The 20,006-nt window shown below is 50.0% G+C and overlaps 4 protein-coding genes across 5 annotated transcripts; 1 reads left to right on the forward strand and 3 right to left on the reverse strand.

The window, feature by feature from the left end:
• Positions 1-20: 20 nt before the first annotated feature.
• Positions 21-8,081, reverse strand: SPPG_07328 (uncharacterized protein; the record flags this gene model as incomplete). The annotated part of the gene is made up of 4 exons (XM_016755489.1): positions 21-751; positions 814-1,053; positions 1,136-7,750; positions 7,847-8,081. Coding segments are annotated over 4 exons (7,667 nt in total), but the record flags the coding sequence as incomplete, so codon positions are not given.
• A 219-nt stretch (positions 8,082-8,300) lies between these two features.
• On the reverse strand, positions 8,301-9,684 carry SPPG_07329 (uncharacterized protein). The gene is made up of 3 exons (XM_016755490.1): positions 9,205-9,684; positions 9,065-9,136; positions 8,301-9,004 (listed from the first exon to the last, which is right to left on the reverse strand). The coding sequence occupies exons 1-3, from the start codon at positions 9,604-9,606 to the stop codon at positions 8,534-8,536; spliced, it is 945 nt and encodes a 314-aa protein (XP_016605443.1). The 5' UTR covers positions 9,607-9,684; the 3' UTR covers positions 8,301-8,533.
• A 73-nt stretch (positions 9,685-9,757) lies between these two features.
• On the forward strand, positions 9,758-18,882 carry SPPG_07330 (uncharacterized protein; the record flags this gene model as incomplete). Its single annotated transcript, XM_016755491.1, has 26 exons — positions 9,758-10,821; positions 10,890-12,202; positions 12,276-12,334; positions 12,399-12,456; positions 12,513-12,541; positions 12,604-12,736; positions 12,801-12,924; positions 12,989-13,151; positions 13,238-13,363; positions 13,425-13,603; positions 13,691-13,789; positions 13,863-14,032; positions 14,102-14,171; positions 14,235-14,408; positions 14,484-14,631; positions 14,692-14,798; positions 14,872-15,001; positions 15,058-15,515; positions 15,581-16,110; positions 16,178-16,234; positions 16,288-16,491; positions 16,567-16,670; positions 16,755-16,845; positions 16,925-17,812; positions 17,875-18,313; positions 18,392-18,882. The coding sequence occupies exons 1-26, from the start codon at positions 10,125-10,127 to the stop codon at positions 18,880-18,882; spliced, it is 7,041 nt and encodes a 2,346-aa protein (XP_016605444.1). The 5' UTR covers positions 9,758-10,124.
• Positions 18,333-19,761, reverse strand: SPPG_07331. 2 transcript variants are annotated; one of them, XM_016755492.1, is made up of 3 exons: positions 19,537-19,761; positions 19,229-19,426; positions 18,333-19,167 (listed from the first exon to the last, which is right to left on the reverse strand). In XM_016755492.1, exons 2-3 carry the CDS (start codon positions 19,415-19,417, stop codon positions 18,952-18,954), a joined length of 405 nt encoding a protein of 134 aa, XP_016605445.1. In that variant the 5' UTR covers positions 19,418-19,426; positions 19,537-19,761; the 3' UTR covers positions 18,333-18,951. The 2 variants fall into 2 exon arrangements, with proteins under 2 accessions (XP_016605445.1, XP_016605446.1); XM_016755493.1 differs by lacking the exon at positions 19,537-19,761 and having other exon boundaries at positions 19,229-19,512.
• Between the last annotated feature and the right edge of the window lie 245 nt (positions 19,762-20,006).

Here is a 20,006-nt window from a genome sequence, read left to right on the forward strand (position 1 = left end):
CGTGCTAGCCAAGGTGGCACCGACGGTTGTCCTTTATCCAAAAAGCATAGAGCCCATCATTTTATAAAATTCCAATACCCAACCAAAACCTCATGTAAAAAAATTATCAAAATACAAAAAAATAATAAACCCTCCACACCACACTCACAAAAAAAGAAACACATGTAGCACCTCTTATCCTCCACCCCTCCTCCGCTCTTGCAAACGTCCATTCATACCCCTGGACACTGGCGCCCACCGCGGTGAAAGCTGCCCAGATCGATTCGATCCCCGGTACGCAGTGGACTCATTGGAATATGTACTTGTGCTCTCCCCATAATACCGGCCTGAACTCGACACCCGCTGCCGGTCTTCGTACGTATCCCGTTCGGTGCGATCGTCTTCTCGTGTGTATGCGTCCCGAAGACTTCGTCGTTCCCTCAACATTTCCCTCCCAGAGTCTCTAGCAGGCTCTCTGGCCACCTCCCACCCCCGCTCCTCCTCACCCTCCCGCACCCTCAAATGATGCAAAGAAGCCACCGCTTTTGCTAACCTCTCATTCTCATTCTCCAAAGCCAATTTCGCATCTTTAAGCCGTATCACCTCCTCCTCCAATTCCCTCATACGTGGGTCATCCTGTTCAAGGTCCAACAAATTCTCCCAGCTGCCTACCGCGCTACGTGATAAAATCGGTTCCGTGTCACCACAGAGTTCTGCGAAAAAATGCTGTTGGCTTTCGGATAGGGCTTGTTTCCAGTTACGTGCTAGTATCCTATATCATTCGATCCAGTCAGTGATGGTTTGGCACAAACTCCTTTGTGTTTATACACGTACCGCATTCGAATGAGACTCCTCACGACATCCACACATCTCTTCAACTTGATAACAGGTTTGTCGGACCCGACGCCAGAGGGTTCAAGCCCCACTCCTGCCAATGTCGCTCTGTGACTTTGTACAGTTAAAGAGAGATACAATTTCTGGTACTTGAGGTCTGCTCGCCAGGTCGACAGCCTGTCAACCAGTGCGCGGAGGTAGAGAACCTCGGATATGAGCTGACGGCACTGTTCCTTAATACTACAAAAAAAGCACCCCCACAGATTCGGTGAGTACGATATAAACACTCGTAACAAACACAATACAAAAAGGGGAAGCTTACCGAGACATGTCCACCTTGGCCACTTTGTCATCATTCTCCCCGAGAACAGCCATCACATCATGCCCAGACCCAGATACATCCCCAATGGTGTTCTTCAACGTCTCTCGTAACACAACCATCATCTCCCGACTACTCTGCCTGATCTTTTTCAATTCCTTTTGCAACAAGCCCACCTCATCTCGTAAGCCTTCATCTCCCGCATCGCTTGGCGACTGGGTTTTCGCATCAGAAGGATGCCGACGGTCGACTAGACGCCCTCGCTCCTTTTCGAGCCGCAACACTTGAATTTCAGCACTACGCCGTGCGTCTTCCAAATGCTGAACACGTCCATCAAGCCGTCTGATTCGGTCATCCTTCTCAAGTGAAACCTCTTCCAAATGTCGTATTTGAGTTTCACCTTGCAAGATTTTTTCTTCCAGTCGTTCCTTGACACGACGGAAATCATCCACAATGCGATCTCGCTCTCTTTCCAAAGCGTCCACAAGTCCTTCAAGTGCCTTGCGCTCAGCAGTGTGCATCTCTTCTTGTGCACTAGCTGCCTCTTGATGCTCGAAAAACTGATTGTTCAGCTTATCTTCCAGTAGTTTGACATCACTTCGAGCCATTTCCGCATCCTTTGTAGCGGCATCCAATAAATCCACAAGCTCATCAAATTCTTCTCGCATACGAGCCTGAGCTGCTCGAGCTTTATCTTGTGCATGCATAGCATCCCGCTGCGTTCGGGTGATCAACTCACGTAATGCGGTATTCGCTTCCAGTTCATGTGTCCACACTCTTCGAAGCTCGTCCAACTGTCGCTGGAGCACCTTTTCATTTCCGTTCTGCCGTTGCGTAGACGTTGATTCTTGCGTCATGGATTGGAGAGCATCCTTCAAGACTTGTGTTTGCATGGCATGGTCCTTGAGCAATGCGTGTGAGTTCTCCAATTGCCGCTGGTACTGCTCGGCTGCTGCTGCCTTTTCGTACAAATCGGCATACTCGCCAGGCGTAAGGTGATAATTCCCTTCATGGTCAGAGACAGGACGTCCTAATCCACCTTTTGCTGTCGTGTCAATTAATGCCCCCACGGAACTGAGTTCCTTTCCAAGAATGACATGCTGATCCTCGACATCATGCAGCTTTGTAATCAAAATATTTAGATCGTCCAAAATCCGCTTTGGCAGGCGCTCATAGCCGCCCACTGTCGTGCTGCGCAATAGATCCAAAAATCCATCTTTCCTAGCTACCAGTGCAGCAACCGCCGACTGATAGTCTCCGACAACACCAACCACGTGAGAGACTAGGCTTCGCATGTCCGCGATAGAGCTTGTGGCCACGTTCCCGGATGGTGTACGCTTCGCAGGACGCCTAACACGGCCCCCACGAGCCGCTAACCCATCCTCTTCGTCGTCAGCCTCATATGTATCAGTAGTGTGCCCATCGCGGTTACTCCGCAAATAAAGAGCCTTTTCCTCTGCCAATCGGGCGTCAAAATCTGCCGCCATGTGTCGAATCTGAGCAGACTTGGCTTCCACCATCTCGCGCAGACCATCAACTTCTTTCTTGAGCTCGTCCCGTGCTATTGCGGCGTCTTCCAATTGCAATACCCTACTTTGAAGGGCAGTGATTTCCTCTTCCAGTTTGACCACGAGTGCCCGCTTGTCGTCTAGCTCTTCCAGTACCAAATTGTTCCTTCGTAATTCAATCTCGTTTTCTCGTAGTACTTCATCCGCTTCTCCAAGAGCTCTCTCCAAGCTCTGGACGTCAGCTTCTAAGGTACTCGTTCTGACATGTAGCTCATCAATCATCCGCGTTTTTTCCCGTACTTCACTTCTCATTAGGTCTCTCTCCTCAGTCAGCATCGTTACACGATGTCGCAATTGGTCGACGGTTGCTGCTGTCACGGGCGGCTGAGATAAATCTTTGGAGTGCAGTGTGTCATGGCTCACAGGCGACGTTGCACTGGTATCTGACATCTGGCTCTCGGACACTCTTTGCAAATCACGTTTGAGCACCTCCAAGGCGCGTTCCTTGCCCTCCAACTTGAGTTTCACATCGGCCAGCTCCATGGCCAAGGCACTCGACCGGTCCTGCTCTTCCCGCAGCTTCTCCAGCGCATCGGGGAGGCTCGAGTCTAGGCTGTGGGCCTGAGTAGCCTCATATAGCTCTTTGCTGACGCGCTGAACTTCTTGTCGCGCATTCTCCAACTCGGTAACGAGTCGAGCAGCCTCATCCCGGCTTTGTTGAACCAGCGCATTATGGCTCTTCTCCATGACCTCCTTCTCGCGTTCAAGTGCATCAACAGTCGCCCGTAATTGTCGTGACTCTTCTTCGCGTGAGGCAGACAACTCGATGGCCTCATCGAGCTGTCCTCGCAGCTCTGTTTCCACCCCCTCCAATTTCTTAACCCGCTGCTCCAGCTTGGTCTTTGCTTGCGAGACCGCATCATGTTCGGCGCGTATCTGGTGCAGCCGTTGCTCTACTTCCCCAGCTGATGCGAGAGACAAGCTTTGCATCTCGACCATGTCTCGCATCTTCCGAGCCAAATCGTTGATGCGCACCAAGAGACGCGTTCGGCTTGCAGTCAGCTCGTCTAGAGAGCCTTCTGGCGTCGACTCCCAATCAACTGGTGATTGCTCACCTCCACCCACAGCCCCAACGACCCCCTTCATCACATTAACGATATCTTGTAGCTTCAGTTTCTCCTCTTCATCCCGCTCAGCGAAGCTCTTGATCATAGCGGATTTCTCCTCTTCATGCGCATTCTTCTGTTCACCCATTCTAGTTCGTATTTCCTCAAAACTAGTCTGCAAATCCTCCAAGGCCTTCTGAAGTTCCTGTACAAGGGCCCTCTCTTCCTCTAGCAGGCGACCATTTTGCTCCGTACTCTTCGTCAGAAGCTCGATTTCAGCTTCCAATACAGTATTACGGTGCGCAAATTCATCTTTGGTCGTCTGCAAGTCAATTAGCACTTTGCCTCGTTCATCGAGCCTGCTTTCGTAGTCCTCTTCTAGCATTGAGATTGTTTCTTCCATTTCGACCAGCTGCCCTTGAAGGGTCTGTACGATGGCAGTACTTCGATCGCGCTCTTCCATAAGTGAATGCCGCTCCTCTTCCAGAGCAGTCACTTGCGCCTGCAGTTCCTGTGTTCGTGCTTCCAGCACATCCCGCTCAGATGCCAACGTTTCGCGCTCTTGGGTGATTCTCAAAACTTGGGCGCCTACATCCTCTAATGATGACTGCGCGACAGCATGCCGCTGCTCAGCTTCTTTTTGTGCGGCGGATAATACCCCACGTTCCTGCTCCATTTGCGCTTCCAGCTCAGGTATCATTTGTTCAAGGGCAGCAACCTTCTCAAGCGCATCTTCCCGTTCCTTCCGGATAATCTCTGAGACAGTTTCAAGTTCTTGCCGCGCGGCAACTTGCTCGTTTGATGCGGTTTCCAGATCTGTCAACTTTTGTGATATCTCAGCAACAGAAAGCTGCTCTCGCTCCAATTCCTCTTGTAGATAGGCGATATGCGTTTCCCTTGCATTAAGGGATTGTAGCAAGCGCTCATTCTCTTCGCTTATTTCTCCTACTCTGGCATTGACCTCTTCGATTCTTTGTTTCCACACCGAACGCTCTTTCTCTTCCTCATCCTTCCTCTGCCGGAAAGTATCCACGGTCTCCTTCAAAGAATCTAATTCTCTAATCAAAGCAGCCCGTTCCTCTTCACGAATATCAACTTCCTCGCGCAATGCTCCCTTTTCCTCTTCCAGTGTCATCACACGGGCTTCTAACTCTGTCATTTTGACAACGCCCTCCTCCATGGCGGTATGAACTCGTTTTCTTTCTACTTCCACAAGCTCAATCTGAGCCTGCAGCTCGTCACATTCTGCTGCCATCCGCTCGCGCTCCTGCAGCGCTGCGTCGCGTTCTTGGTGCAGACGCTCGATTTCTTCTGTCCTTCCATCAAACTTCTCCATTATTCTAGCTATTCGATCGTGCAGGCCATCCCGTTCGGCGACAAGTTCGTTGACTTCCGCTAGCCTGCGGTCTCTCTCTTCAGTAACTATATCGAGCTCCTTTTTCAGTTCCTTCGCCTTGTCCCCGCCTTCAGATACTAAATGATTATACCGCTCGTTCGCCTCAGCAAGTTGGGCTCGCAACACCCTATCGGCTTCTGCCATAGCCATCTGGAGCATCTCTTTTTCCTCGTTCAACATATCTAACGCCGCTTCAGCATCCGCTAGACCGGCACTCAGCTCCGTAACCTGTCGTGCAGCATTGTCTTTCTCCGTGGCGAACTCACGAAGTTTGAGAACCAAGGCTTCTTTCTGAGCTGTTAGCGTTGCAATCTCTCTTTCGCGCGCAATTTTTTCTGGTTGCATGCCTTCAAGTAACTGTTCGAGTTCAGCTCTTGCAGCTACGACGGAAGCTAGTTGTTCCTGCGCTTCCATCAACTCTTTGATGGATTGGTCCCGCTGATCAAGTACCCCTTCAATTTCAAGGCTTCTTTCGCGGGTAATGGACGCAATAAGTTCCTCTCGTGCCTGAAGCTCCGCCTCCAACAAGCGCACACGGTCCTCCGTTGATTCTCTTTTCTGAATCTCCTCCGCAAGTTGTTGTTGCAATGAATGGACTTCAACAGTCAACTCTTCCGCAGAAGCAGCCAATTGCTCTTCTTTCGCCGCATGCTCCTGAAGCTTCTGGTTCAAGGATTTGATGTCGTTGTCTTTTGCGGTAGATTCACTGGCTGAGCGGATTCGAAGATCTTCCAACTGTGCAGAGACTTCCTGGAGCTGTCTGGCCTTTTCGGCCAATTCGGCAGTAGCGTCATTCCGAACCACATCGAGCTGCGATTGTAAATCAGAGATCAAAGCTTGCCGCTCGTTCAACTCATCCATCATCATCGACTGCGATCGGTGCAACTCCTCCTTATGGGTCGCGTCCACGCTAGATAATTCTTCAACCTTCCGTTCCAAGGCATCCTTTTCCAACACCGCGTCGGCCTTTTCTTTGGTCAGCTGAGTAATCTGCTTTTTCAGATCCGCCACTTGATCAGTTAAATCTCGCATGGTTTCCACGAGTGTGTTGGTATCTTCTGCTGCTCTCAACTCCCGTTCCTTGATGTTTTCCTTCATCAGGTCCATTTCAGTAAGGAGCTGCTCACGTTCCGTGCGTAAATATTCTACGTCTGATTCCAACTGTTGGAGTTTACTTTCAGCCTCAGCATTGGCCGAGAGCAATGTGGGGTACTCGTTCCGCACACGTTTCACCTCCTCCTCCAACTCACGTACTCGTATTGTCATCGCTTCCTTTTCTCGTGTCGCAGCAGCGCTGCGCCCGCTCATATCCTCTAGCAGCTTCCGCATGTTTCCTACGACCGTGACGTGTTGCCGTCGTATTGCTTCATTGTCTTGAGCCAGTGTCTGAACTTGCATCTGTAGCTCGCCCTGTGTGCTACTCAGCTCTTCCATTTGCGATGCGTGGGCGTCACGGTCTGCCATCAATGTCGCATTTTCGTCGCGTAATGTAGTGACCTCTGCCTTGCATTGCTCGTACTCTTCAGTGATGGCCTGCAGCTCCTCCTTCAGCTTTTGCACCTGAGAAGTCAATTCGTCTCGTTCTAAAACCAGATCAGCATCGGGCACTGTGGAGGGCCCACTAGACGCCGCTGTGGCAGCTTTGCTTGCTAACAGCTCGTTCTCCGTAGCAAGGTCGCCATGCGCTTTCTCTAACACAGCCAGCTGCTGCCTGATTTCCGTAATTTCGGACGCTTGCTCCTTGGTAGTTTCTTTGGCATTTGCAAGCTGATTGCGCAAGTCTTCGATCACTCCCGTTTGTTCTTCGGACGACGTGGCTGCTCCCTGCCCAGCCACCGCCTGCATCCGTTCCAGCTCGCCCCGTACTTCCTCCAACTCTGTTGCTTGCTGCTGAATAGTATTTTGTGCACTATCCAGTTGACTTCTTGTCATCTCTAGATCGGCATTCAACTGGGCGCTGTCATGATCTACAGATCCGGGTACTTCTGCCGATTGCAGCTGAGAAAGCTCCAACTCCAATTGCTTTATCTTACTCTCGCCCGCAAGCTTCTCCTTTCTAAATATCTCCGCATCCTCCCGCATCTGCTGTATCATCTCCAGTGCTTCATCTGAATGTTGTTGTTGCTCCGTGCGCCCTTGTCGCAGATTTTCGTTTTCCTCCTTCAGCGCTTCCAGCTGCTGTGCCAGTGTGTCCGTTTCATCCAATCTGGTTCGCAGTTGCTGAAGCTCCCGACTAAGCTCGGTACGCTCAGCTTCTGCTTCTGTTGCAGCACTGCGAGCTTCTTCGAGGTGCGCTGTCAGTTCCGCAATCCGCCCGTCCATATCCGCTGCGACTTCCGCTTTCTCCTGTGGAACACCATGCACCTCGAATTGTTTCATCTTCTCCTTGAGCTCCCGATTCTCGTTGGAAAGCTCCCGCATGCGTCTCGCCAAATGTTGATTGTCTGAAGCAAGCTCCCTTACTCGCTGTATCAGGTCTGGCTCGGCGGGTGGAGGTGGTGTAGCTATTCTTTGTACATTGGGAGGAAATGTGGGCACAGGCGAGCCAGATCTGGGTGGATCCGTTCGGTTTCGCAGACCTGTGAGGGTTCCCAGTGGCGACGCTGACCTGTTCCAAGACCGCATGAGCATCTTTCTCTCACTTAGAGCCATCCAGAAGAAATCTAACACATTCTACCACTCCACTTTCACATCCTAGACATACCTCTCATCAGCTGCGATACTGCTCGTGGATAACATACTTCCTGTTCGCGGCCGGCCGCCAGCATCCGCATGTAAATTCTCCACTGAGCTTTCCGGAGACACAACTCTCGAGTCGGGTGGCGACCCAGCCGTTTCGCTCGGCGTAGCACTCGTGGACCGTGGGAGGCCAGCAGCTCGTTGCTTCTGGTATTTTGCCAGCTTCTTTTTTGCTGCCGCGAGCTTTTGCTCGCGCATCGATGACGTGTACATGGTGAAAAGTAGACGGGGTGCAATAGCACCCACTTCTTACGTGGTATGCTCCACCTGCCTTAGGAACTAGATTGTAAAGACAGGCAAGCGACAAGATTGCGTTCCAAAACCGGAAATGGCCAACCTGTGCTCATGACATGCTTGAAGGACCGCGATATGCTCACGTGACTTGTGATCAGGGGAACCCCAGCCCTTGAGGATCAAAATGGGAGCATATCAAGGATTTATTTACGGAAATTTGGCATAACACCTCATATGTAGAGTATGCTTGTCGGGCATATCAGCGCACCCTAATAGTATCCCCTCTTTGCGCAAAATTCTCTAAGCGCCTTTGTTTGGATGTTCATTTTCTCCACAGCAAACCATCCATCAAAACGGTCTCTCTTCACCGTTGTCTTGCCAGTTGCGTCAATTCGCATGTTTACGTGCACAAAGCTGCCTACAGATCTCTCGTCTTCCATCGTAGCCAGCAGGCATTGCATAGCACCTCCCCCATCTCCCCGCTCCGCCATCTCGGTGTGTCCATGGTCTTACACTCGCCACAGACCCCGTCTTCAACAACAACTTGCCGTGTTCGCTGGGAGGAAGGCGTTGCTAAAGGCAGCTCCTCAAAATGTTTTCCAGTCGGTCTCCAAAGCTTGCCCTTACTGTGGTAGTGATAGTGTCCAGATGAAACGAAATTCGTCAGTTCCGCAGCAATGCTCTTGATTGTGGCCCGGATGCTATTACGATGTAGACATTCCTGCATCCAGTGCGTCGTGTGACTTACAGCACCCTGTGTGGCGAGGAGTCTGGCTGAAATCTCGGAAATGGCGTCGTGAAGGTTTATGGAGTGTCGTCGGGGAAGCTCTATGATGGGGAGGTTGTCAGGATGATGGGTTCTATGATTATCTGGCGTTGCACTTGAACCCTACTGAATATGTGAACATCGAAATACAACGCCATACACTCTGAAATAAACGTTCCTTACCGGTTGTACGCTGGGGGATGTCGGCAGGCCTTCGCTATCTCGTATACTTCTCTGAGAGATGGGTTCACGTACCTAGATATCATTACGTAAGCAGGGACAACGAGAGGTAACAAGGCTCTTGTCAAGTCACACAACACTACCAGAGGTGACAACGGAGACGGCGTAGACCCAACCCGGATAGTCGTAAATTGCCGGCTTGAGCTCGCTTCCCTCCTCTGCTCCAGTTTAATAGGTGTGCTATCGTCTCCGAGTAGAGGTACCGGGGTGGCAGCGATCGGCGTCCGCGATACAGGTGTTTCAGCGCCTCTTAAATCTATCCGAAAGACAAGTGGATTTGTCTTTGTCCTCTCTATCAACTCCTTCACATTAGAGCCTTCAAAAGGACTGTCATCGAGGAAGAAGGTCAATTTCTCTGCGTGTCTGTCCAATCGATTCCATTCTGCGATTCGGAGGACGATCTGTGCCCAGTTGTCTTGATAGGCACTGACGGGGAGGAGGATAGGTTCTGGAATGTCGTCACGCCGTATGCTTATTAGTTCCATTATTTGACGAGCAAAGTCTACGGAGGAAAGTAAAATGGCATCCAAAGCATGTCGTTGTTTGGGGCTGCGCTTGTGTGCTTTTGATGAGTCATCGCGCTCAGGGTTTCATTGGAATTTACAATATCCAATGCAAGATATCATTGCATTCATGCGTCGCAGACATGCGCAGACATCAAAAGAGACGAGCAAGCGTCCACAGACATTGCAGCAACAGGCTGGCGAAATATCTAATCCATCGGACGTCATTGCAGCTGATTAAAGGGCTGTCTATAGGAAATCTCCGATCCCTTCCAAATAACCTTTTGTTTTCGCGGGTAACTCTTTATCCCAGTAACCAGGAATACAAAAAACCTCCGAAAATATCAGGAATGTTAGGCTTCATGCTTACACACAAAATCTTTCTCTATGGTGAAATATCCAAAATGATAGATAATTGCACCCCTGTATAAACAAGACAACAAAAAGCATGTCATACAAAAAAGGACCCCACTGTATTTGCAACTAACCAACGACAACATATGGCCACGCCGACCTTATCACCTGCCGAACGACTCGCAGCTTTGGAACGAGCTATCCGACGTCGCTCTGATGCGTCGGATGCGTCCATCATCAGCGGGACCGATGATGAGGATGATGTCGAGACGGCAAGACGAAAAAGCACTGCGGGGAGGCTGGTGTGGGGTGAAGGCGGTGAAGGGACATGGATGCCTTATGGAACTGAAGAGGAGGCAGGGACAATTTTGCCGGGGTCCGGGAGGAGGATTGGAGGTGTCAAAAAGGTGGAAAAGGATGATACAGAGGCCGATGGTGAGGAGTACAAAGAGAATAGTGGAGTAGACGAGGTTGAAGGGGCTGATGAAAATACTGACATGATCCCCGCATCCGAGGCAGATTCAATGCACCATCCCGAAATATCAGGAGCACCTATACACAGAGTTGGATCAGATCTTCCCCTTTCACCATCACCACCACTTGTAGAATCCACCTCAAACATCACATCGGAGGCATCTCTGTCATCCGCCATCCCTCTCCCACGAAGCGATACCCGAGCCGTGAGCTGGGCCGATGCCAACAAAGATCGAATCATTGTGGGCGAGATCCCTGCATTCGCTATGCGCCCATTGCACGAACCCACCGAAGGATTGACATCTTTATCATCGTCTTCATCTTCCTTGAGTGGATTTACAGGGGATATTGCGTCAGATGCTAGACGCGGTAAGCTTGCATTTTGTCGTCGTCGATGATTTTGAACTGTAGGATTTGATGCGCTGTTGGAATTTCAGTGCATTCCGCTCTTCAGGCTATGGAAGCAGTGGACAGATTTCTCTTGGGTTTAGACCGACCTTCAATGGGATTAGATAGTCAGACCACCGATGCTGTGTCGACCGAGGAGGCAGAGACAGCGGCAAGTCCTGCCAGTGGACCCGTCCTGCGGCCAACCTCTGCATCCGTTCGATTAAGCGATTCAGCATACTTGCAAAGCCATCGAACCCAATCAACCCCCATAACTCACGACGAACCCCTAAAGCCATACAACCGTGTCCAATCTGCTCCCGCTTCCCGGTCCAGAGGCACGTCTTTATGGCGAGGGAGTCGAACGTCGATATCAGCAAGCGGATCCCGTCCCAGTTGGTCCGCCTCGGCGGATTTTCGCAGACCTTCCGTTCAATTTTCTCTTTCATCTTTTCCACATACCGATTCGGATCCTGCTGAAGTTCGGAGGGATGCCAGTGCACAGGCCTTGAGGAACTCTCGGACCAGTATTACCGAGCCCAAACCACGGACAAGGGAGCGATCTTCCATGTCGGCCCGTATGGAAGATCTAGAAGTCGCCAAAGCCCGGTCCATTGCAGAAGCGATCACCCGAGCTGCTGCACAATGGGATCCATCTCAACGCCAAAGCAACAGCTCCTTGTACAGTTCTACTCGACCCAGCCGACCTGCTTCGGCACTGACGCTTGAAAAGAGAGCTGCATCGGCTGCATCGTGTGCGGCTGCTGCTACTGGTGGGAGGAGAAGCCGACCAGCCAGTGGGCGAATTGGTACTTCAGTACAAAATCTGGACACTAAGCCAAGTGAACCGCACCAAACCGGATTCCGTCTACCTAAAACCCCAAAAGAGCTCTGGTCTCTCGTTCGCGAAACCTACTGTCCGCGAATTTTTGATGCATTATCGGCTCGTGTTCCCCAGCCAATTCCGTACACCCTAACACTTCGCCATGGATTTCAGTTCAAGTATAGCCTTCGACATAGGCAAGCTCTAATCTGGGTGTGCCCGCATCTCAAAGTCCCTATCCACCACGCAGACGGAAAGCTTGAGTCTGAGATGGACGGCGAAGAGGAAAGCCAGTCCCCAAAGGACAATGTCGATGATTCCGAATTCGATCTAAGAGCGCTTCCAGGACAATCAAAGTACCATTCGTACACCTTTGCTGCGGTCGACCGAACCGGCACTATTTCCTTATGGGATGTGGCGAGAAACACGGACACCAATCGTCCTAGGGGAGTCGTCAAATTGATGACTGAAATTACGGAGTTTGTCTTTATAAAGAAGTTTGCCGTATATGCTGCGTGTTCGCAGGATAAGAATATCAAGGTGCGTAGTATCTAGTACCTTCTTAACGTTGTTCATGTATCGGTTAACTGATGCAACGACCGTATCTACTCAGTTCTTTAACTCGCGATTTGAAATGACAAATCTACACCATACAATGGAGCCAATTCTATTGTAAGTATTCTACCAAGTCAAGATTCCTGGGCATGTCCATCTCATTAACTCGGCGTTACCAAAGCATACGCTATAATTCCCTCAACCATGGTCTCGTTACTGCTGGATCACATTCAATTTGTGTGAGTACGTTAGACAAGCTACTGCCTCGGTGCGAGATACTAAACTGCGACAACAGGTTTGGACAATGGAGGCTACAAAACATCGGTGCGTATAAAATCCGCATATGACGAGTTTCCTAGACTGACCAGGCATCCGACACTCTCTAGCAACATTATCCGCGTCGTACCAACTGTAAAACATACGTTCCACACGCACCTTCCTCGCGACGAATGGATCTCTAATCTTTACCTTGACGAGAAGAATCTCCGTATCTATGCCGTGGTCGATACGAAGATTTTGGTAGAGGGCAAGATGGCTTTCCATGCACTGCGTACTCGCTAGATACTGACCATGGATGGCGTAGGTATTTCACCAGACCCACGGCACTCATATCGACACCCTTCGCAACATCTCAACCCGCCACGTAAGCGCCCTTATCCACCACGACTTTTATCAATACACCTTGATTGCATGCACTGATGGGAGCAGTACGTTGGTCACTTCATACACGTCCCCCGCTGTAAGCTATTGACTGATCAGCTCCTTGACCAGTTCAAGTCAGAAATATGAACAACGCGATTGTGCATGAATTTACCGGGCATACGAAGCCTGTTACGTCCCTCGCGCTCTACCCGCAGGGACCAATGATTATTTCCTGCGCGATGGATTATACAGTGCGGGTGTACAGTTTAAAAACATTTAAAGAGATTTATTGGTATGCGCTTTGGTTTTTCCTTTTGTTTATCGAGATCATGTGAGGATAGAATATGTAATTTCTTGATACTTCTTATTGTTTGCTAGCTTGCATTTAAGAGAACGACCGCTGAGTCTGACGGTCATAGATGATGATCAGTTGCTGATACGGACGAGAGAGACCATCGATGTCTGGAGTCTAAACCACATCAATTCCGGATTCTCGAGTCTAAAGTAAATCGTGTTATCTCCTTTCACATGCCCGCCAATTTACAGTGCTCATCCGACGTTTCAGCTCTCATGTTAAAACCCTGCTTCGAGTCAAATCTCCGGGCATCCAGCCACGGATTCTCGTCCGGACCGAAGACGGCATTGTTCGTCTCTTGTCCCCCGTCAACGGGAAAGCTATCACTACCGCCCTGCCGCTTCTCGAAACGGATTATCTGCATGATTTAGCGTATTGTTCCAAGATTGGTTTGTTGCTGTGCTTTTGCGCTGAAGGACAGTTGTGATCAGAGGCTTATTTTATGCGCCGTACTTGGCTCATTGGACCGTCAACAGATCGAATGTTTTTTATGCTCGAAAATGGCGAAATATGGGTCATGGCCACTAATTTCAATCCGTGCGTTGTGGTCGATATATGGAAACTAGGCGAAGCAGGTGCCGTTTCTTTTGTATATGTAATTAGACCATTATTACCCTGCCATCTCACTTTCGTTCATCTGCCACTCAGTCCGCGAAGACTGCAGCCACATTGCAATATTTGACGGTCGCTTCAGTCCCGCGGATGAAGTTCCCCCTGGGTATGATTCTGTGAAGGGGTATGCATTTTTATTGGGTGCGACCCGTAATGGGCAGGTGCTTGTATATGGGAGAAGAGGGGGTGTGAGGGATCGGTATCAGGTTGGTTTTCCTTTGTCTTTTGTTGCTAGTCTTTGACTATGTATTTGGGTGACATATGAAAAATGGCAGCTTCATAACGCAGAAATCACTCAAATGCTATGCGACCAAAAGCAACAGCTTCTCTTCACATGTGGAGCAGGTAATTACCCCGTAATTTCGAATTTTCCGTTTACCCAATATCATTAAGCCCTGGTTCTGTCAGACGAAACGATCAAAATAACAAAGGTCTCACCAACGTCTCCAGAGATCTTGCACCCTATTCTGTCCATCCGAACCCACTTTATTCCTCGGGTGATATCGGTTCTCGGTTCAACAATATGTGCTGCCGCCGAGGAGGGGAGTCTATGGATGTATGAATTTTCTGTTGAGAAAAGAGGTACGTCTTTCTTTTTTTTAAAGTATTTACTGCATGGGATTTTGATAAAGTCGGACCTTGTTTCGCGGAGGGTAGAATGGCGAATGCATCCTACCCACAACCGAAGCGATGATCACACAGACAATGTTACAGCCATCTGTCCGATCCCAAAACTGGACCTTTTCGTTAGTGCCAGCAAAGATGGAACACTGCGGGTGTGGGATACTGGCAATACCCTCGTAAGGTATCTTGTAAAAGCCCGAGCAGATATGCAGGACATGATGGAACTGAAACAAGTCAATAGGGAACTTCAGTTCCAAGAATCTATCGATAGTCTATCCATCGCCAATGCGCATGGTGACATTCTCTTTGGCATTCAAAACCGTGTGGATATTATCAAGTACCAATCCTGTAGGCTCAACCATTCCGATATTGCTTGTCCTTTCTCTGAAAATGTGACACCTTGTTTTTGCATTTATTAAAGATCTACCGCCCGGCTATGTACAAACCGTTCAAAAGATGGAGCATAAAGAATACGTACCAGAGCAACCTGTTCCGTTTGATGACGCAAGGATAGAGTGGAAAAACCTTTTATGCCGAGGCCAAAGAAAACTGTATGTGCGTCAGTTTCCTCGCGATATCCCGGCTAACCCCCTGTCCTCCATCACAGCGTGCTCAACACCCAAGACCCGTGGTCCCTCTTTCATGACATAAACCTCGTCGGTCCCGAAAAGCCCTTCGAAGGCCCTGAACCTCCACACTCGAAAGGCGAACGAGACATGTACAAAGATCTCCTCGAAAGACTGGATCTCATTGCTTTACAGCGACGACAGATTGTCGAGATGGCTAAACAGAGGTTGGAAGCGGAGCAAGCAGAGGGTGTGAGAGAGGACGAGATACTCCATCAGGAGTTTTTGCGGTATATGCGGAACAAACCCTTTTGGGGACTCTCCCGTGGAGGAAGTATGGGGGAGTTACGACCAACAAGTCCGACTGAGGGGCCGGGGAGGTTATTGGATATTCCTGTGCCTATATCTCGAGAGGCGGGCGTTGGGGGAATGGTTGGCGGCGAGGTGATAGAGGCAGGCGGGGCAGTGGTGATGGTAGGGAAGGGCGAAGTTTCAGAAGGTGGGTTCGTACATCCCAAGACATCCTCCGCCCATAGCGTTACTTATTGATATGCTTTTTCACAGCGATAACCCTTCCATCCCCTTTATCCAATGAGGACACCCCGCCTCCGTTACCAAGTAAAAAGTCTTCCAAAAAGCGCTTTCAAAAACGTCTCATCTTTGCTCCAGACGGCCAGCTCCCAAACTCCCTCCTTCACAAGGAAGTCCTCGATTGGAAATCCACTCACTCGACATTTTCTCTTCCAGCTGCCGTGATACCCCGCGCAGGGAAGCCAAAGACATCTACTCCGCAGTCAACAGATGATACAAAGAAAAAGCGGAGCGAGGAATACAAAAAGCGGTTAAAGGAGATGTTGGACGCGTTGCCGAGGGAGGAGGAGGTTACAGGTGGACCGGAAGGTGGGGAAGAGGTTGTGGTAGAGGAAGCGGAAGAGGAGGAAGTGGAAGAAGCAGAGCGGGCTGCGAGGTTGCGATTACCTCCTCAGAGAATGCGGTTCGGGACCTTGGAACCGCGGGTGAAGGAAATGGTGGAGGTGAAGTTACCCATCGTGGTCGAAAAGCTATTGGCGTATGACTGGGTGCCTGTCGATCAGGTAGAATACTCCAAAATTGTTATCGAAATTTATTCATGGCAGTCGCCTAATGTCTCGTTCCAAAAAGCTATTTTACCCGCCACAGGACCCAACAAACCCCCCTCCTCCGACCTCCCGCAAACTTGTAAGTCAACCACGTTCCTCCTCTTGCTAGCTCTTATCTAATCTCCTCTACAGAAAATAGATGCAGATTCGCATACACTTCTCCCTCTCGTCCTCGACATCTTTCGTACAACAACCTCCTCGCAGACTCGGATGGAAATTGTGGAATATATCAATTGGATGTATGAAGAACATGGTATTAAGGACGCGACAGGCATTGTAAAGGCGTTTTGTAGAGTACTTGGTACTGCTGAGGCAGATGGAGAGCAGGATGTACCGGTACGTCTTGTCTTGCTTATTTGGAGTAAATTAGGGTGATGAAGGGCCCATTTGCTAATGTCATGTCTTGGGCAGATGCGCTGTGCGCTCATTGAATCCCTAGCCCGTTACGGCCCAAACCACGTTGACGTTGTCCCTAGTCTCCTCATGCAGCTCGCTTCCCGTCACGAAACAGTTCGGTATGATCTTGCTCTTTTTATACGTTCACGTCACTTCTGTTAACCTCAGTGCATTGGGTGACATGACGGATCTGTCATGAACAGTAATCGCGCGATACAGTTTTTGAAGGCGTTGGGCGTACATACACCTGATAATCCGTTTCTGGTTCACGCTGTCGAAGAGATTTTGAGCGAGGTGAGGGCGTGGGTGCAAGAGCAGGTTTGTTTTGTTTTTTTGCATGTGCATTTGCTTACGGTCTCTTTTGGGCGCAAAGGTCGTGGCGACTACTAAGGTAACGCCGCAACCTGCTCATCCGGGTCCGACGACAGCTTGGGACACCACGAGCGTCACACAATCACAAGCACAACAAGAGACCTCACGTCCCCTGTCTGCAACATATCAGGATCCTCGGATACCTTTAACAAATTTTATTCGCAAAAACTTGAAAAAGTACCTCCTTCGCTCCACATCCAATAAAGAGGTTGCGCAGAAACTAAAGAAGCTTAACATACATGGTGTGGAGGACCGGACCCTGGAGGAGAGGGGCGATGACGAGCGGCCGGGAAGTTCCAAGAGCAGACCAGGGACAGCGGGATCTAGGACGCATAGTAGACCTGATAGTGGAGGGATGGGCTCGCGGCCCGGGAGTGGGAAAGGTGCACGGCCTGGCAGTGGCGCTAATGCGCGGCCTGGGAGTGGGTTAGGTGCACGGCCCGGCAGCGGGGTTAATGCGCGACCTGGTAGTGGAGTTACTGCACGGCCCGGGAGCGGGGTTGATGCCCGATCTGAAACCGTGATGAAGCCAGGACTGGGAAGGGAAACTTCTGGGGTATCTATTGGAGCAGGAAAGCAACCGGATACCGAGAAAGCGGCGGAAGTGAGGCAGTCTATCCCTGGACGAGGGAAAAAGCGCGTGGCGTTCGGTACTCCGCTGTCGTCAGCGGGGGCATTCAAGTCGCCCAGTGCACAAGCCGATAAAGGCTTGTTACAGCAAGATGGAAGAAGGATCTCAATAGAGATCCCTACTGCGCCCGACGCGGGGATACTAAAACATGATGGGATGAGGCATTCAGTGGACATACCGGAATTGGAATGGATGGAGATGGTTACCTATCGGCCGTCTGTACCTCTGGGAGAGGGTGATATGGGATCAAATGAAGAGGTGAGCAGCATCGCGTCGTTCGAAGAGAGTTTACGCTCACATTCAACAAACTTGTCTGGTAGACTCCCTTTTACCAGGCCTTTGAAATCGATCGTCCACCATCTTCTCGAAATCCCGTCACAATTCTTCAAAACCCTTGCGGTCAGGATTTTATCAATGCCCTCAATTTCTACATCCTTTCCCGGGAACGGGCGGCAGCGAAAGCCGAACAAGAACGGCTTGAAAAGCTTCGACAAGAATCGGAAGCAGCGGCGCGGATGGCTGCAGAAGCCGATAAGAAGCAGAAATTCATGGAATACATGGCCAAAAAGGAGCGGGAGCGGTTAGAGAGATTGGAGGCACGGAAGAAACGATTAGACGAGGCTAGGAGAAGGGAGGAAGCTAAGGCGCGCTTGCCCGCTTTGGTGCAGGGAAAGCTGAGTGCGATGAGAACACAAGGGATTGGATTAACTCATAAGAGTGAATGTCATCCGTCCAGGGAAACGCTGGATTACGAGTATCGTACGTACAGGATATCAAATCGGCATTGACAACTTTATATATTGCAATTACTAACACCGGTACCTTTTACCAATCCAGGTAAATTCCCACCCATCGCCGACGGGCATACTCACGGCCCGCACCACACAGGGATCTCAATGCATATACAAAAGTACAATCGGTCAATGCCGATGGAACGCGTGGAGATTGTCCCATTCGATCCTTTCCTTCAACGAGAGACCACACCACTCAAACGTAATTCCCCGAGGACATTTTCTGCCGCCCGGCCGCCCACGTCCATTCCACTTGGTTCAACCCTCGTCCCATCCCAACTCGTTCCGCAATGGCAAGAATTCAATATTGAGAACTCTGAGGCTGTTATCGAGAGGGAATTAAGGGACTTTTTCCCAGATGGTGATCTAAAATACATTCGCGCGGGGCTGAAGAGTGCTGAAGCGGCAAGTGGCGGAATGGTGCACGACGGTGGGGCGGACACCAAGTTTAGAACGCAGAGAAAGTACTTTATCCCAGCGCTATCGATGGCGCTTGAGACCGTAGCCGCGGGGCAGACCTACGGGCTGGCCGATTGATGTTTGGATCGTGTAAGATGATGGGCTGTAAGCCCTTTGTAGATAGACTATCCTTTATGTAATATTTGTTCAGTGACGCTGGTCACTTTGACTCTCGCCCTCCTCAGTCTGCAATGCAGTCAACCTGTCGAAGAGGCTTTGGTGAAACCTCCCCCGATACAAGGGACTCACGGTACTCAAGAGGGCATCCATACTTTCAAACCCCGCATTAGCAAATTCTAAAACCTTTGATAAAGTCGTTCTGGCCGTCTCATTGGCTTCATTGGCCAAATGTGCCGAAACGATCTAGAGATGCTTACAACGCGTTAGAGACTTTTTGCACTCGTGTACGCGCTCAACCTCTCACCGTGAAACCGCAATCTGACAAGCTGATGACAAGCCAGACACCTTCCAGAATGCACAATTGAAGACGTGGTCTCTGAGCGCTCGATGCCGCATCGTGCCTCTCTATGAGCGAGATGGATCCAGGACAGACTTTATCGTCGTATTCTTTCAGTGCATTCAAAAGCTCTTGCCAAACCAACTGGTCGTGCATGTAATCTGCCTTTCGTTTACGAGTGGGAAACATGAATGAATGGCAAGATGGGAAAGTCCAAACGCGCAGGAATTGAGATGCCATTCCGTCCGCGCCACAGACGCCACAAGAACACGTACCAGGTTGCCGGTCCCACTTTTGGGAATTCGACTGCGCCGCTTGCAATTTGGCGGCCAATGGCGTATTCACCAGATAAGACGGACACGGCGATGCACGGTTTTCTCCGAAGATGATGGGTGTGCAAAAGTCAAGTCAAATGGTCGATGGCAGTGTTTGTTGAGCGTTGAAATCGCAGCAGTTTGGAAACGGAATACGATGGTTTCTTGAACTTTGGACAAAGCGCCTTCTCCAATAGCCTTTGGTGATCAGAACACACGTGGCTTAAGAAGGAGTTCCACCTGACGTATGATTCTAATGTGGATGGAATGCATGGGATGGAAGAATTCGACAAGCCGCTCTCCAATCGTCGCACCATTGATGGCTTGCATCAATTTAAAAACAGATATGGCGGTATTTGAATATGTGTTTCCAAAGTAAGATCCATGTATGCATGCATGTCATATTCTAGTGATAGTGATCATGTTAAAAT

Source organism: Spizellomyces punctatus, assembly GCF_000182565.1.
Source record: "Spizellomyces punctatus DAOM BR117 chromosome Unknown supercont1.15, whole genome shotgun sequence".
NCBI classification, from domain to species: Eukaryota; Fungi; Chytridiomycota; class Chytridiomycetes; order Spizellomycetales; family Spizellomycetaceae; genus Spizellomyces; species Spizellomyces punctatus.

What these genes read in the sequence shown, in the direction of transcription:
- SPPG_07329 (XM_016755490.1), bottom strand. Translation starts at nt 9,606, where the DNA reads ATGGAACTAATAAGCATACGGCGTGACGACATTCCAGAACCTATCCTC. An exon ending in CGTCTCCGTTGTCACCTCTG is followed by an intron (nt 9,137 to 9,204) that starts GTAGTGTTGTGT and finishes AATGATATCTAG; the next exon opens with GTACGTGAACCCATCTCTCA. An exon ending in CATCCCCCAGCGTACAACCG is followed by an intron (nt 9,005 to 9,064) that starts GTAAGGAACGTT and finishes CATATTCAGTAG; the next exon opens with GGTTCAAGTGCAACGCCAGA.
- SPPG_07331 (XM_016755493.1), bottom strand. Translation starts at nt 19,501, where the DNA reads ATGGCATCTCAATTCCTGCGCGTTTGGACTTTCCCATCTTGCCATTCA. An exon ending in TGTCAGATTGCGGTTTCACG is followed by an intron (nt 19,168 to 19,228) that starts GTGAGAGGTTGA and finishes AAGCATCTCTAG; the next exon opens with ATCGTTTCGGCACATTTGGC.